The sequence below is a fragment of the Mchenga conophoros genome, linkage group LG11, assembly GCF_057382185.1.
Source record: "Mchenga conophoros isolate Kocher_MC1m ecotype Shallow Benthic linkage group LG11, M_conophoros_male_GT1.1, whole genome shotgun sequence".
NCBI lineage: Eukaryota > Metazoa > Chordata > Actinopteri > Cichliformes > Cichlidae > Mchenga > Mchenga conophoros.
This window is the reverse complement of record NC_140536.1, coordinates 36112822-36128165: the sequence shown is the minus strand read 5'-3', so window position 1 is coordinate 36128165 and position 15344 is coordinate 36112822. Positions and strand designations below refer to the sequence as shown.

Below are 15344 nucleotides of genomic sequence, written 5' to 3'. Positions count from 1 at the left end.
ATGTCGTATTAAATTAGAGCGTACATTAAGGATTAGGTTACTAAAATATAGCCCTGTCAATGTATCTGCACAAAGCAATCACACAGTAGCTAAAATCATAATAATGTATACTTTATTGATCTCTGTGGGGAAATTTCTCTCTGCATTTAACCCAGTCACTCTGAAGCAGTGGGCAGCCATTGGGTGCCCGGGGAGCAGTGTGTGGGGACGGTACCTTGCTCAGGGGTACCTCAGGGTAGCTGTTCGGTGGATTCGAACCCCTGACCTTCTGATTCATGGGGCCACCACTCTACCTACAGAGCTATCCCGGCCTACATGACTCACTCAATGAATTCTGCCTTTCTGTCAATAAAGAAGCCAGCTGCTTCAACCTGTCCGTGTTTAACAAAATCCCGAGAAGACACGAGAAGACAAAGGCTATAAGAAATGAGATTTATTTATACATATGCAGTCCAAATATACATATTAGAATAAATGTTTTAAAAGCCCTAACCTAACACCACCCAGTTTAAGACCTGTGAATTCAACAGAAGTCTGTGCTGATGTGGAAACACATCAGCAGGATAAACACCATCTGTGTCCATAACCTTTGGATTTAATCAAGCCCCTCCAAACGCTACCGTCCTTTCTCCCTTTTCTCATCTATTAAACTATTAGATGCTAACAAACCCAATCCTGACTCCCGATACAACCCCCCGCCCCACCCTTCCACAGGAAATAAAGACGAGTGAAAGTGAGGGCAGACCTCGGGGAGATCCCAGAAGGCAGAGTCCTGTTCCAGTTACATACAGTGTACAGGGAGAGATGGAAAGGAGTAGGTGAGCAGGCAGTGGAGGATTTCATTTACAGTAAAACAAGCCATCTCGGGTACATCAGAGACCAAGGGAGCAGGGCAGGGCTGAGTGCCCTCACTACCTCATCCCCTGAAATATTATCCAGCCATCTATCCTAGCTAGCAGGCAGCGGTAGCACAGGGCTGTCCGTGCATTTAAAACCAATTCCTTGATCTCTCCCTCTCCACGGGTTCAGGGCAGGGGTGAAATGGTCACGGGCAGAGCCAGTGCCGTGTGAGGAAGTTAACCCGTCCACTAGCGACGCAGCTATCCCATCTCATTTAGAGTTAACGCTTAGCAAAGCTTGGAGCATGACTCATCTGTGGAGTACAAAGTGTGCACAGAGCAGGAAAGCCTTCCAAACAAAGATCAAAAGCAATCAAAAAAGAAATTGCATGTCAGTGTTGGGAAGGGATGTTATTGCTCTGAGAGGCCTGGTGGAACACAACCAAATTCCAGCGTGTGCACTTAGGAAAAACGGCCTGAGCCCCTTGCCCCTACATCAGTGAGGGAGCATTACCCTTAAACATACACAAATAGGATTGTAGGCAAAAGCATTAAAAAAACAAAACATATATAAAACGAGCGAGCTCCCCTTGCTATGAAGAAATCAGAGTGAAAACTATAAACCAACTAAACCCTTTGGCCAAACAAGACATCAATCTAGTGTTCAATAAATATTAGAAGGGGACATTCTTTTCGGAAGAATCTACATTTTGCAAAAATGGGAAGGACAGTGGTTGCAATTCAGTCTCTTGGAAGAGGATTTTTACAGCCCAATATCCCGCTAGAGTGAAACTGAAAGAACCATTTACTAGCTTGTAAAATAGAGCTTTCAAAGGAAGGACACGAAAGGAACCTTAATAAATTTTTTTTCTTAGATTGCAAATCAATTCTGATCATGTGCGTCTTTAATGAACAGTGCAAGTCACCCGTTTTCTTTCCATCGACACCAATCCTCCCTCAGAAAACGTCCCGCTTGCTTATTTAAACTTCACCATCCCCTCCTCTTCACTGTATCAAACAGACAAATCAGACCCAAGTGTCCTCGTGTGACTCTCTCTACCTGTCTCCATTTTCCCTGTCCATCTGCCTGTCTTTCCTATCTGGCTGTTTCCCCCATTTGCCTGGAGGTGAAGGAGGAGGAGGTCAGCGGGAAAGTCTCAGTTAGACTGGCAGCAAGCGCCCTTGTTGGATGAGTTTTGGGTGGGCTCAACGGTGATGGGCACTACGTTGGAGGCTGGTGAGAAGTCTGAGTCGCTGCGTCCTGACATCTGCCTCTGTGACACGATGTTGTAGATGGCTGTGATGGGAGAGAGAGAGCGAGAGGGAGTAAGTTACGTGTAGATGCCTATAAATCCAGCCAACAGTGGGACATATTGTGATAAGGACAAGCAGCATGGCAAACTGAACAACAACTGCTCTATCCAGACTCCTGGCAGCACTGACGGATTCTTTCCATCCTAAACTGGCATCGTTATGTCATGTGGCAGAATCAAGTCTCAATTTAGGCATTCCCCAAAGCTGCAAGATGCAATACATTTTATATTAAAATTGCAAGAACTGTGATCTGCTCCTCTGATCCTGCATGCTCATGCTGAGAAGCAGAGAATGCAACCAAGTTTCACAGGCGATACACAAGAAGCGTTCCAACACACAGCGAGCATCGGTTCTTCTCCTCATCCATCTGCTTCTACTACACTTCAAAACAGGGCTGTGAGAGTAATCAGATTTTAATTTCAGTTACTAACTTTATGTGTTTAAGTTAACAGATAATTGATTCAGATTTTTTTTGTCTGCGTGGGTTCTCTCCAGGTTTCCATCTTCCCTCCCACAGTCCGAAGACATGCAGGTAGTGGGGTTAGGTTAAGAGGTGAATCTAATTTGTTCATAAGTGTGAATGTGAGTGTGAATGGTTGCCAGTCTTCCTGTGTTAGCCCTGTGACAGACTGGTAACTTGTCCAGAGTGCGCCCCACCTCTCGCCTCACGGCTGGAATAGGCTCTAGGCCTCCCAGCGACTCTGAATCGGATAAGGGGAAGATGATGGATGAATAGTTTAAACTAGAAATGTTTTGGGGGGGCAGGTTTCCTAAAGAGCAGTAACAAATCTTTATAGCAGTTCATTTATCCTTTTAAAGGCTCAAGTGGTTTAGTGGTCACCTCATCTTCCTGGTTTTAAACCTTCCTACCACCCAGACCCTTTCTTTGTTGCGTTTATTTGTTCTTCTTGTAGCTAATGTGTATGTTAGCTAGGGTAATCGGCCACAGGTGTGGATGTGGGTGTGAGTGGTTTTCTTTTCACTGCATGAGTGTGAAGGACTAGTGAACTGTCTTTCACCCCGTGACAGCTGGGTTAGGCCGTTTTCATGCTTGTCTCGTGACGATTTTCACGTCATATCCTGTGTTGTGAGGCACAATCTTTGTGGCGCGCCTCTACAATGGTGCAGGTTTTTACCATTATTTTAATGATACTCCTGCAGAGAAGCTCAGAGACACACTGACACACAGAGGGAGATTTTGCAACTCTTTGGAAACCTGAGTTTGTAAAAAGAACTTTGCAAAAAAACATTGTCCTCTTTATCAGCGTGTGTGATGCGATACTGTCTGAGACGCGACGCCTATCGTTTAGGAGGGAGCGGCTTCTTGTGCCTTAACGTGGGTACACATGGCTGAATCTTTGTGACGATGGCACAGCAACGAGTGAAGTGACCACTGCAGAGGGTATATTGGCACCTTTAGGCTCCAGGGCCAAAAACCTAAATAAGCCGTTAAGAAAAGGCCTCATTTTGGTGTGTCCTTCCTAAACGCTCACTTTGTTCATCGTGAACCAATATGATGGAAGGGAATGTTTGGACAAAAAGATCCTTCTTAAAGAAGTTAATGTTGTTTGGCTGAGTGGTCTTTCAGTCTGGTTTCCGTATGTGAAGCTATGGAGAGATCATTAATGGTTGCAGCTTTCTTTGTCTGATTATCGAGGGTTTTTAATGTGGTCCACTTTCACCAGTGTGGAACTCAGGTGTTGGTCGGCTGCTGGCTCTCCCCATGTGCGCGGATCATGGAGGCAGAGGACCAGAAGGGAGTGGGCCTTGCAAGTTTGGATCCAACTTCCTACAGGATTCACCTCCCATTTTTTCCCCCCATACATTTGAATTAAAGTATACACAGGCTATATAATAGGCTCTACATAGTTTGTTAGCACGTGGGCCTCTTGTCCCATTGGTACCCACAGATATCTCTCTACAGAGGCTGCAAGGGAACAGTGAGTGCTCTTACAACACGGGCTTAGTCAAAACTTACTCCCTACCAGATAACCCCCATATCACGTCCCCCTCATTTTCATTTCCAAGGAAAACTCGTGCAAAAAGTCCCATGCTTTTAAAGTTCAATGAATGTAAGACATTTGTTTAATTTATGAATCACTGTGTTGAATAATCACAATAACAATTATTGACCAAAAGCATCATAGTTATGGTTTCTGAACACAATCAATCAAGCCTACGTGAAAATATTTCAACCAAACATTGACTTGGATGTCACTGGAGTGGTCAGGACTTGTGCAAACACCTCTGGCTTGCTGTTGCATACTCCCTCTTTAACTAAACTGCACCCAGATGTGGAACAAAATGGTCCTGAAATAAAAACTGCCTATGAAGCAAGAACATTTAAAGCAAAGCAAGGCTCGGCGCTCTGATGTGACGTGTCAGGTGGCAAAAACACAACTGATTACTACGAACCATACACAGCCCCAGCTGCAGTGCATATACACATGATGACCCAAGAACTATCCTCTGCTACATGAGCGATGACTTCTTTGCTCCAGTGGGTCTAAACTTCAGTTCTTACTAGCTTGCTGATGCACGGTTACTCTTCTCTCTTAATGAGCCAGTTACCAATGTTACCTAAATGGGGCTTGTTGGTTTGAAGTTTACGTGAACTAGAAATTACTGATAAAGCGGAAGAAAGGCTCAAACTGCCTGAGCACAGTAAGAATACAAACTGGAAGAGGCGCATACGTGCAGGCTGATAGCCCTTGGGGCAATTCAAGTGGAAGCACCACTCACTGTTGGATTGTCCCTTTAGGCACTCCAGGGGTTGACTGAGTCACAACAATTGCTGTTTTTCTCCATGTTATCCAATCTTACACTTGTTAGTGTGGCCATATGCCTCCTAGGGAAACGGCTCATAGACATTCACTTAGGGAAACATTTGCGAACCCACATCACATTTTCTTTCTTGAACAAGTTGTAGATGCATCTGGTAAGGCGCATTTGTGCCATCTCTCAAAACCGACTGGTCTTTCAGTGTAGCAATTATTCCTGTTTTTGACCTTAAAAAATGATCAAGGTGGTATTTCTGCACACAGGCGTGGATGCCGAGGACTGATTAGATGGATTTTGCTGCCATCTAGTGGCAAAGGTAAGGTATTGTTAGATAAACTCAAAGACGAGAATATTTACGTATTCTCGTATATTGCATACAAAACCTTTTATTAAACGGTGCTTCTCTTAAGTACCAGAACACATTTTGATATGAGGTAAATGCAGTAGAAAATATCCACAAACGTGACACTCACCTGTGAGGATCGTCTGGAAAGCCAGCTCCACATTAGACGAGTCTAACGCTGACGTTTCCAGGAAAGACAAGCCGTGCTTCTCTGGAAAACAAACATGTACAAAAGACCAATTAGTGTTAAAGGCCAACACCATTCTAGCTTCAACATCGTCACTGAGCTTAGGTTTATTTTACTGGGACTGATTTTTTCCCCTGCATTATGTGCTCACTACAGGGCCTCTGCAGTTCTTTCAGCCACTTCCTGTTTGACGGCTCACGTCGTAGTTTGATGTTTTTGATTAAATTTATTAGTTGACGAATATTAATTAACTATTTTGATAACCGTTTATCCAACATTTGGTGATACATAGAATATGTCAGATAAATTCTGTAACTGTAATCCAGCTCGTCTATGACACAAATCTGTTTTCTGTGCGTGAGCACACGGTACATTCAGTCCTTTCCAAGTCTTCTTCCAGTTTTCCTTCCAGTTAAGAACAGAGGGTGTTGAATGTTGTACATGTGGTAAAATGTTAGCCTCTATAAATAAGTTGAATTTACATTATAAAAAGTGAAATGAATCATGTCAGCTAACATGCAAAGTGGTTTACTGGGTAAATCAACTGCCAATCTGATCAGCTACAGATATAAAACACATAGTTAAATAATAATAAGAGGCAACCTAGTCTGTGTGTTGTCTTCTTTTGAGAGAAGCCTTTACTATCACACTTTGCATGCATGTGTAAACCACATGGTCTTCATGTAAACGAGGCATCATAAATTAGGTCAGAGTTGCATACAAAAGTAGCAGCACTGACTGTTAAAACTCTCACAGCAACAATCACACTTTTTACGTGACTACAGACAGGAACAGGATTAGTGTCTTCAGTGAAAGCAGCAACACAGGTTAAAAAAAAATTCTATCAAGTTCAAGTTCAGAAGTAAAGAAACCTCCAGCTGCTGAAAACCAATCAGCATGTCAAAAGCAAACAGAAGCCTTTACATTTTCAGTGTTAACAAATCCTTTTTGTGTTCTTTCATTAAAGTACTTAAACACATCCAAGTAAAAGAATTTACAGCATCAGAAGCATTGCAGACATGGGCAAAAACAAACGTGTGCACTGAAAGGCAGAGCGGGTTTAAAAAAAAAAAAGAAAAAAAAGAAAACACAAACAGTGTAAACAGAACTGAAATAAAACCTTTGACAGATGTAAAAATATTAACCGTCAGGAACACAGACGGCATGTTGAAAAGTACTTAAGGACCCAATTAAAGCAGCTAGAGATCACTTCATCCCATGCATTCATTATCGCAGCTTTAACCTGATAATAATCTAATGAGGCCGTGTCCTAGAACCTCACAAATCAATACAGCACACATGCTCTGTGCACACAAGGTGTAGCATTTCCCCACACAAACACTTCACTAGTGCAGCCTGCCATTTATTAATGACCTCCTAGAAATACTGGAAATTTATTTTTAGCAGCATTATTCAATTACTAGTGGACAAACCTCTCACTCTTATTTTGAAAGTGCAGACACCTGAAGAGACATAGCTCACTGACCAGATGACTGTTGGAAGTGATGGATATCATTGAGCTGCTTTCTGAGTAAAGTGCCAACAATGCAGATTCTCCTCAACTTTACATTAGAAAAAATATATTTAAACCCTGCTACAAAACACTTTTACCCCCTATGGACAGTCCCCTTCATAACAACTATATGATGGGGGAACTTAGGTGGAGTTACCACCTAGACTGACAGGTGTCCTGACACATGGAGCTGAAGCTGATCTGCATCTGTGAACATCCTGTGGATTTCAGCTGGTTCTCGTGTTTTAAGTATCCTGGAAAATATTTACAGATGACTTCTGCAAACAGAATCTGGGAGAAACACTGCAGCGCTGTTACAGTTACGTTACCTGCAAAGGCCTTGGCCTCGTCCGTGGGCACCGCTCTCAGGTGGCGAAGATCACTCTTGTTACCCACTAGCATGATAACTATGTTACTGTCTGCGTGGTCCTGCAGCTCCTTCAGCCAGCGCTCTGCGTTTTCGTACGTCAGGTGCTTGGCAATGTCATAAACCAACAGAGCTCCGACGGCTCCACGGTAGTACCTGGACAACGTGAGATCAGACAAACAAGTTAGAAACTCAGGACGCGACTCGCTGTCGCAGCAGCCTGTAGCTATCAGGATTCACTGTGTGTGTCACACTGACTCAGCCAGCTCTGAACAAAGAAATAAGCTGTGAAGCTACAGCGACTGCACACAAAGCCCATAATGCAAATGAGCACTGACTTCTTGTTTTAAAAGACTCAGTGCGCTCGATTCCTCACAGCCTGTGGGGTCTTCACAAAGTTCATGCTGGTAAAGAGCGCAGCATCAAGGAAGATAACTTTAAAAAACCCCACTAGGAACAGAGATGACGAGCTACAGGCTTCCTGTCTGAAGGCAAACAAAGGTACATTTTGGAGTTTTAATTACTTCTGATAATCACTTTCTAGCCATTTTAAAATTGAGAAACGGACTAAACAGAATTCATGGATGGCCCTGATAACACACTCGTAATGCAGTCCAGTGTCATGCAGCTGTAGATGATGGTTTCGAGAAAAAAAGTTCAGTCACAAGTTAAAACTTTTAACGTTTGTATTCAAGAGCCCAGCCCTGCATTTCTAATGAGGCAAGAAACACTCTTGTCACCATCTCTTTACGAATGTTCAGGATTTTGAGAATGTTATTAAAAAAAAGAAAAAAAGTGGGGCACTAAAGTTAAACCTACTTACTCACCACTTTACTTTATATATTATTCACTCTGTCTTTACAGACTTTGAACTCTGTAGCTTGTAATTTAGAGAAAAGAAAAAAAAACTGAAAGTAGCAGTAAAATTAAATAAATCTTAGGGAACTACTACAGATTCGGTGCATCACGCTTTCTTGTGCACATGCATTTGCGTGTGCACTCATGTGTATAATCACTTTGTCTGACTTTGTGCGTCTAGGACACACCCTGCATCAAACCCAAAATATTAAGGCACACCTGTAGTAACATCTGCCCAAAATAGCCTTCACATCACCTGACATGCTCTCAGATTATCATAACACAAAAGCACTTTTTAAAGCCTAGTTGCAGCATCTGGACAAAGCATGAACATGCGATTGTTTCTGGACTGCTGCAGTTATTCAGCGAGGTTTTCCACACTCCTGTACCGCGCACCTCGTCTCTGTCGCCTTCTCAGATACTTCAAATCTCCTAAATGGTTTTCTGCTTCTGATTCAGATCCAACGCTCTTAAATTAGACAAGTTTCCCTCAGAAGAGCCGCTTTGTTTCCCAGTGCCTATTTAGGTTCCTACTATTCAGCAACTGGTAAGCAAAAATCATTGTTCAAGGGTATAAGATTCTGCCTCTGTATGGGAAACAAGTGCATACACAGTACCAATAAAATAAATCAACCCTTCAGTTATAATGTTTTGTGCAGTTGTTTATTGCAATAATAAACTGCAGGTGTCACAAAATGCTACAGCACATTTAGACTCGTCTCAGGACACACCCTTTGGGAGACACTGGTCTAAGTAACCACTTGATTAGACAGAGACACTTGCTGTGAAGAGATCATGTTTTCCTAGTTAAAAGGAAGGAAACATTTAAAAAAGCCTTTTTCTTTCCTGTGCCACTTAATTCTATATGATTCTTCTAACTGATGCATGTGGACCTGTGTGTGTACAGGTAAAAAGAAAAAGGTTTTTACTTGTGTGAAGTGTGCATCTCTGCATGTGTGTGTGATGAACTCACGCTGAAGTGATAGCCCGGTATCGCTCCTGTCCAGCTGTGTCCCAAATCTGAGCCTTTACGGTCTTTCCCTCTACTTGGATGCTACGTGTGGCAAACTCCACACCAATGGTGCTCTTGCTCTCCAGGTTGAACTCATTTCGGGTGAAGCGGGACAGCAGGTTACTCTTCCCTACGCCCGAATCTCCAATCAGCACCACTGCAGGGAAATAAAGAACAAGAGGAACAGTCAGCAGAGTCACAACGTGTACTGTTAAGTCTGCCTGCAGGGGGTTGTTTGTGCTCGTCTTAATGCTACAGTAAAAAAATGCATAAGGAAAATAAACTACACTACTCTATAAGTGGATATTAGGTGGGCATGTTTTAGCACCACAGCTCACTTTACAGCTGCAGCTGGAAAAGCAAAAGTTCAGAAGGCCAACAGTCCATTATGCCATAAAGACGTTAAACTGAACAAGATGGAGTGATTCTTTTTCATTTCTTAATTACATTTGATCCTCATTTCTGTTAGATGGCCTTCCTCGCCAGTGACGCACATGTGTGGCTCCCAGGCAAAGCACAGCAGAAACTCAGGGGACTCCCACTGAGTACACAAAATATCAGAACCACCTGCTCTTTTCAGGAAATGCACGCAGGCTGAGCACAGAAATCCAGGTGAAACCGCTGACGTGCACTCATCAAATACACGTCAGGCACAGCAGCATTAGACTGAAGGGCAGAAGAACACTTTTAAACATACAGAGCTGAAACATGCGTTACAGCACACATGTGTAGCATTCACTGCATCAGTAAGCTGTCCCGATCGTCTTTAATAGTATTATTGCAAAGTAAACGTTTAGACATAAGAGATGTAGAACAAATTTTGGTGGCTGGTGCATCCTAAATAGATGAACAAGAAGATGAGTACATAACAACAGAAGTTAAACTGACAATTACAACACATAACAAAAGCAAAGAAATGAGCCACTTAAGACAAGAAAGTAGGTTTTCTGTCCTTTACCTTCCCCTCTGTGTCTCTGAGCCTTGAAGACGGTGCAATAATATCCCAAATAAACTAATGGACACAGCGTGAACACTACAAAACCCAAACATTGACAAATCAAATCTGTGCCAAACAATCAGAATGAAAACGTGAAGAAAGAGACCTCTTCACTGAGCCACTACAAAACTTATGACTGAAAATATGAAAATCTTCATACTAATATACAAGATAAGATCAGAGTCAAAGGAAACATTTACGATATATGATTTGATGTTTCAATTTCATGGCTCTGTTTCTTTTTAAAGGTAAAGAGTATTTTTGGCGAATGGCTTCTTGAGGCCCACCTGCAGTACCTTCACTGCCCATACGTTTGGAATCGCTGCTCAAGTCAAACATTATAAACTACAGTTAAAGCAAAACTGTCAACAGTTGAACCTAAAGAGTTAAATCTTAAAGTCAGCTGAACACCTTTCCAACATTCATTCATCTCCTCTTGTCTTTTTCAAGGTGAAGCTGAAAGTGAAGCTTTCCTCCGTGTCTGTGCTGTAGAGGTGAAAGCAGAGACGGGAGCGCTTGCAGATGATCTATCAGAATTTCCCACAGTGGTCCTTTCTCACATGCCGCACACATCAGTAGACAGTAGGGTGTGCAGAAGGCACCACACATGATGCTGACTTGCTATATGATAACTGCACCACAGTATCTGCTCTACTACTCGCACATCTGAGACTTTGTACTAGCGAGCTGGCAGGTTATAGAGTGGTTAATGTCAGATCTAGCACATTCTTATGCATCAGTCTCTGGTGATATCTAGAAAAGTTCAGAAGTGGTGCAGTGCAGGTGTGAAAACTGCTTTTAACTTCAATGTCTCGTTGGAGAAAATTAGGAACTGAAAACAAGCGAGTCTCAGGTGGAGTCTTAATGATGTGTTTACACCAAACAAGAACACGAACGGAGGCAAACCAACAAAAGTTTAAAAAAAATGCTTCATGCTGCACAGGAAAGACAAAAAAATTATCAAAATTGTAGCAGATGTTGGTGAAAAGTGAAAGTCTACTGTAACTCCACTCCAGCTACTGGCAGTACTCTCCTCCTCCTCTTGTTGGCTGTTACGGGTAAATATTTGATCGTCTCCAAAAACCCTCCAGTGACTGTACTTGTGTGAATAACACAAGGCTTCATGTTTGGTGTGAACACACCATTCGGGACACCCTCTCTGTGACATCATGAAGATTGAAGAGTGTTAAAAACAAAAAAAAACTGAGAAACTGAGCGTTTTGAAGCCCGAGTCTTTGGCTCACAAGGATTACTGACTTACAGTTTTCAGACACGTGACAGAAAATAAAGAAAAGCATATTAGATCAACTTTCCCACTAAACAGGGTTTCATTTATACTTTAAAAAAAAGTGGAACCAGGATGTTTGTTTGTTTGTCACTTCCACATTTGTCAGGTGCATCACTCTGTCAAAAGGAACCTACCACCCCAGCTCGCCACTCCTACTCTTAGGTAACAGGAACTTGTTTGGAAAGTTCAAACTGCAATAACCAATCAACCGCTGCATCTGCACTCGCATTTAAGCAATGCTGTTCTTTCAAAAATGAAACCGTGTATTCAAGTTTTACCAGCACGTGACAGGCAGAAGTAGAAACAGCTCCATGTTTTCCTGCCTGAGTTAGATACTCGGGAATAATGACAATTTCAGAAGTACACAAGGACTATGCATCAGAACAGTGCGGGCATCCAAATAAAAAAAATTAAAAAAAGATGACGGTGTTACTCCATTTTGTCTTGCACAAAGGATCTTGGGCGGAGGACAAGAAATCATTATGCAACCTTTTCAAGGCCTCTCTCTGCCAACAGACAGGTAATTCCATGGCTGCGTTACACACCCATTCACTCACCTATTGTTGAGCTCAAATTCCTCCAAAAAAAGATATGACAGCCGTCTATTATACTGTACAATCCTGCACCCAGTACATGTGGGAGTGAAGAACGAAGCTAAAATAATACTGAGAACCCGAGTCTGTCTGTTCAGAGACATTAATGAATGTAATGATATCCCCTCGAGCGCCAATACACAGAATAAAATGACTATTATTAGGATTGCCAGGCTTGTTCTTGCCATAAAATGATAGTATTAAAAATAATTTTCTTTTTTGTTGTTGTTGTATTTTTTTTTTTTAAACAGAAGTTAATTTATTGTTTTTAAATGCCTGGAAATATGAAAGAAAGGCCTACATTTATGATAACAGACCCCAAACTTAACCTTACATAAGTGAACTAGTCCTGCTTAGATTATCATACACGAAGTTAATGTAGTGTTTAATGCTGAAGGCCAGCAGGATAATTGCTTTTTTCATCAGTATTTTTAAGAAATCAGTGGATGAGATAAGAAAAAGAGAGAATACATATGAAACGTGAACATGAGGTGAAGATGTGAAGTAGCACGAGGTGCAAAGAAAACCCCAGAATTCAGACTCATACGTGTCAAAATGTCTGTGAAAGGATGAGGTGCAGCAGGACAGCAGGACGACTTCCTGTGCCGATGTCTCCGTCAGTATGACAATGCTCATGTGACTCACTGCGAGCTCACCCAACCTGACTCACGCTGTCCAGCAGCAAGGTGCAACAGGAGCTTGTAAGGGGGAGAAGAAAAGAAAGCAGTGCAGTAAAAACCCTTCCCTGGTTTAAGTGGCGGCTGATAAACTTATCAGTGTTCCCACACTGCTGCTCATTATTCAGATAAATTTGGTCACCAAAAACCACGGCTACTCTGAGGAGGGTGAGTGAGCCCGCAAGTCTTTGCTTCCTCGTCCTTGACGAGGAGTTTCTCTGAGGCCCACTCGTGCAGGTATTTCCAGTTCGACAACACGTGCATGGTTGGTCTTCTATATTTAAATAAGCCTGCGAGTGCGTCGTTTATCACGGGCGATGACAAGACAACTTTAAACAATTGGTTCCAGTTACAATGCATTTGGCACTTTGGTGACACGATCTACGAAAGTGTATAAGCTTACAGTTTTATAAGCTGCGAGTACTTTTAACTCTTCACGCCTTTTAACAGCTCTGCTGGCATTTAAAGCAAGAAATCAAATCTAAAAATGTGACATTTTGCTTTGTATGATGTGCCAGCAAACATGAACGTTTGTCCCATCCTCAAGTATCAATGTTTGTATTGATTTCTTTGTTACGGCCTTGGTGCCTTTCAGGCAGACAACTTCTAAGGTTATTTAATTTTAAGAAATATATGTTTAAAATCCTATGAACAGCAGCATAAGCACACATGCAGGAAGTGAAGGCCATGCCAATAAAACAGGGGTCATATTTCCTCCTCTTCCTAGAGGTTGGCGGACATTTTGTGCCAATATATAAACATATATATGAAAATAAGGATGTGTTGTTAATCTGTTTTTAATCAAGTCTGTCAGACATCTGCAGAGCAGTGACATACACTTTAAATATTATCTGTACACCTGCAGGAAATACAGGATCAGCATTTCCTGCTCATCCTTGGTGGGGTGGGTAGACATTTTGTTCCAATATACAAAACTAAATTGTACTCTTTGAAAATGAAACTGTCTTGTCTGTCTCAGTCATGTCCTCTGTGCCTAATTAAGGCTTTCAGAAGTCGGACAGAGCAAAACAAATACAACAAATGAAGCAAAGACTTGTAATCTCAAGGTATCCAGGGAGGAACCAGAGCATATTAGCAACTTTTAGTGATCACAGAAAGGGTGTGATTGTCACAGAAAGCGGTTTGGTGAGATTTTCCGAAACTTTGTGTACATTCAGACTCAAGTATTCAGCCCTGACTCTAAGAGACCTCCGAGCCACATCGTACGATCCCCCTGTTGACCAACGCCGCATCCCAAGACGATTGCATCATAGGCCTGCAAGATGATGACTCCCCGGCAGATGCTGCTTAACGCCATACATGAGAGCTCTGAGCTGCCTCCCATTCTTCCAATACCACGGCTACGAGTGAGGCTATAAGCCCACTTCATAACTTGGGTTATAACTAAAAGCACTCGAAGTTACAGGTCGATTCAGGTGCCGTCGAGTCGACGTGTGGCTTGCGTCTCCTTTCACCTTGTTGTTAGGCACGCCGCTCGGCATCAAATGACAGCCGCTCACAGGTGACGCGAAAACAGAGCCAGGAGGCTACAGGTTAGCGGCCGCTTACCTTTGAAGAGGTAGTCATACTCGTCTTCTCTGTTGGTCATAGTGTCTCCTCTGCTGTTTTACTCGAAGTCGAACAAACTTCTGGCGTATTCACTTTTACTTCGACAGCGACCCAGCACCCGCTCACGACTCCGACCTCGCGCGACCAGCGATTACTTGTCACTCCGACGACAGCGAGGCTCGATTCGTGTCACACATGAATAGCTGCGAGCACAACTCCGAGCTCGGAAAGTTTCGCCTCTTCTTCCTCACTCTCTGTCACTTGCCATAACCGAAGCTGTGACGTCACGTCGAGTCATCAGTCCCGCCCCCCGCTCTCTCCCAATGGTCAATAGCTGCTCGACACCTGTCACGGCCGTTGATGTGATTGGTCCGCTGTGCTGTCGTTCACGATTTAGTTGCCGGTCGTTAACTGGGATGACGTCTGCAGCCCCAAGCCTCAACAGGTAATACCGAGCCCCAGACAAAGGTAACTTTTAAGCAGGCACTGACAGTTGAAGTTTTAGCCTGCAAAAATAACCTTTCCCCCAATAGGTATTTAAAATGTTAGTTTAAATAACCAAATCCAGTTCAGTTAAATCCTGTTTTATTTACATCAGCATCTGTCTTCTCAAGATGCCTGTATATTGTAAGGTTAAAATGCTATGATACTACAGAAAGAGTTCTAACAGTCATATAATCCCCTATGAGCATTCACCTGGCAATGGTGGGAAGGAAGAAGTCCCTTTTAACAGGAAGAAACCTCCAGCAGAACCAGGCTGAGGGAGGGGCAGCTATCTGGGTTGGTTGATGAGTGAGAAGAAATGAAGGGGGAGCATGGAGAAAGGTTATTACAGTTCACTAAAACACCTGCAACATACACCATGGCATTATGAAATCTTAAGCCTCTATTCCACTTGACTCTGCTTGATTTCAATCGTTTTCCCATTACCAACTCAATCTGTGTGGGGTCATTTGTATGTGACAAAAAAACACAACAATGTAGGATGTGGAGGTGATGCTCAGTC

General features: G+C 42.7%; 1 protein-coding gene across 2 annotated transcripts in view; it reads right to left on the bottom strand.

Annotated features, from left to right (window-relative positions):
* rab11al (RAB11a, member RAS oncogene family, like) overlaps positions 1-14623 on the bottom strand; it is a 32310-nt gene extending 17687 nt beyond the window's left edge. Inside the window, exons 1-5 of one of the 2 annotated variants that reach the window (XR_014894462.1) lie at positions 14339-14623; positions 9176-9371; positions 7307-7500; positions 5408-5488; positions 1900-2136 (exon numbers count right to left, since the gene is read on the bottom strand). Coding sequence is in view for 1 of the 2 variants with exons in the window: in XM_085292696.1 (XP_085148822.1) it covers positions 1997-2136; positions 5408-5488; positions 7307-7500; positions 9176-9371; positions 14339-14378 (651 nt within the window). In the remaining variant the exon portion in view is untranslated. Of the gene's footprint in view, positions 1-420; positions 2137-5407; positions 5489-7306; positions 7501-9175; positions 9372-14338 lie in introns of those variants that run through there. The other variant, XM_085292696.1, reaches the window with a different exon arrangement.
* Between the last annotated feature and the right edge of the window lie 721 nt (positions 14624-15344).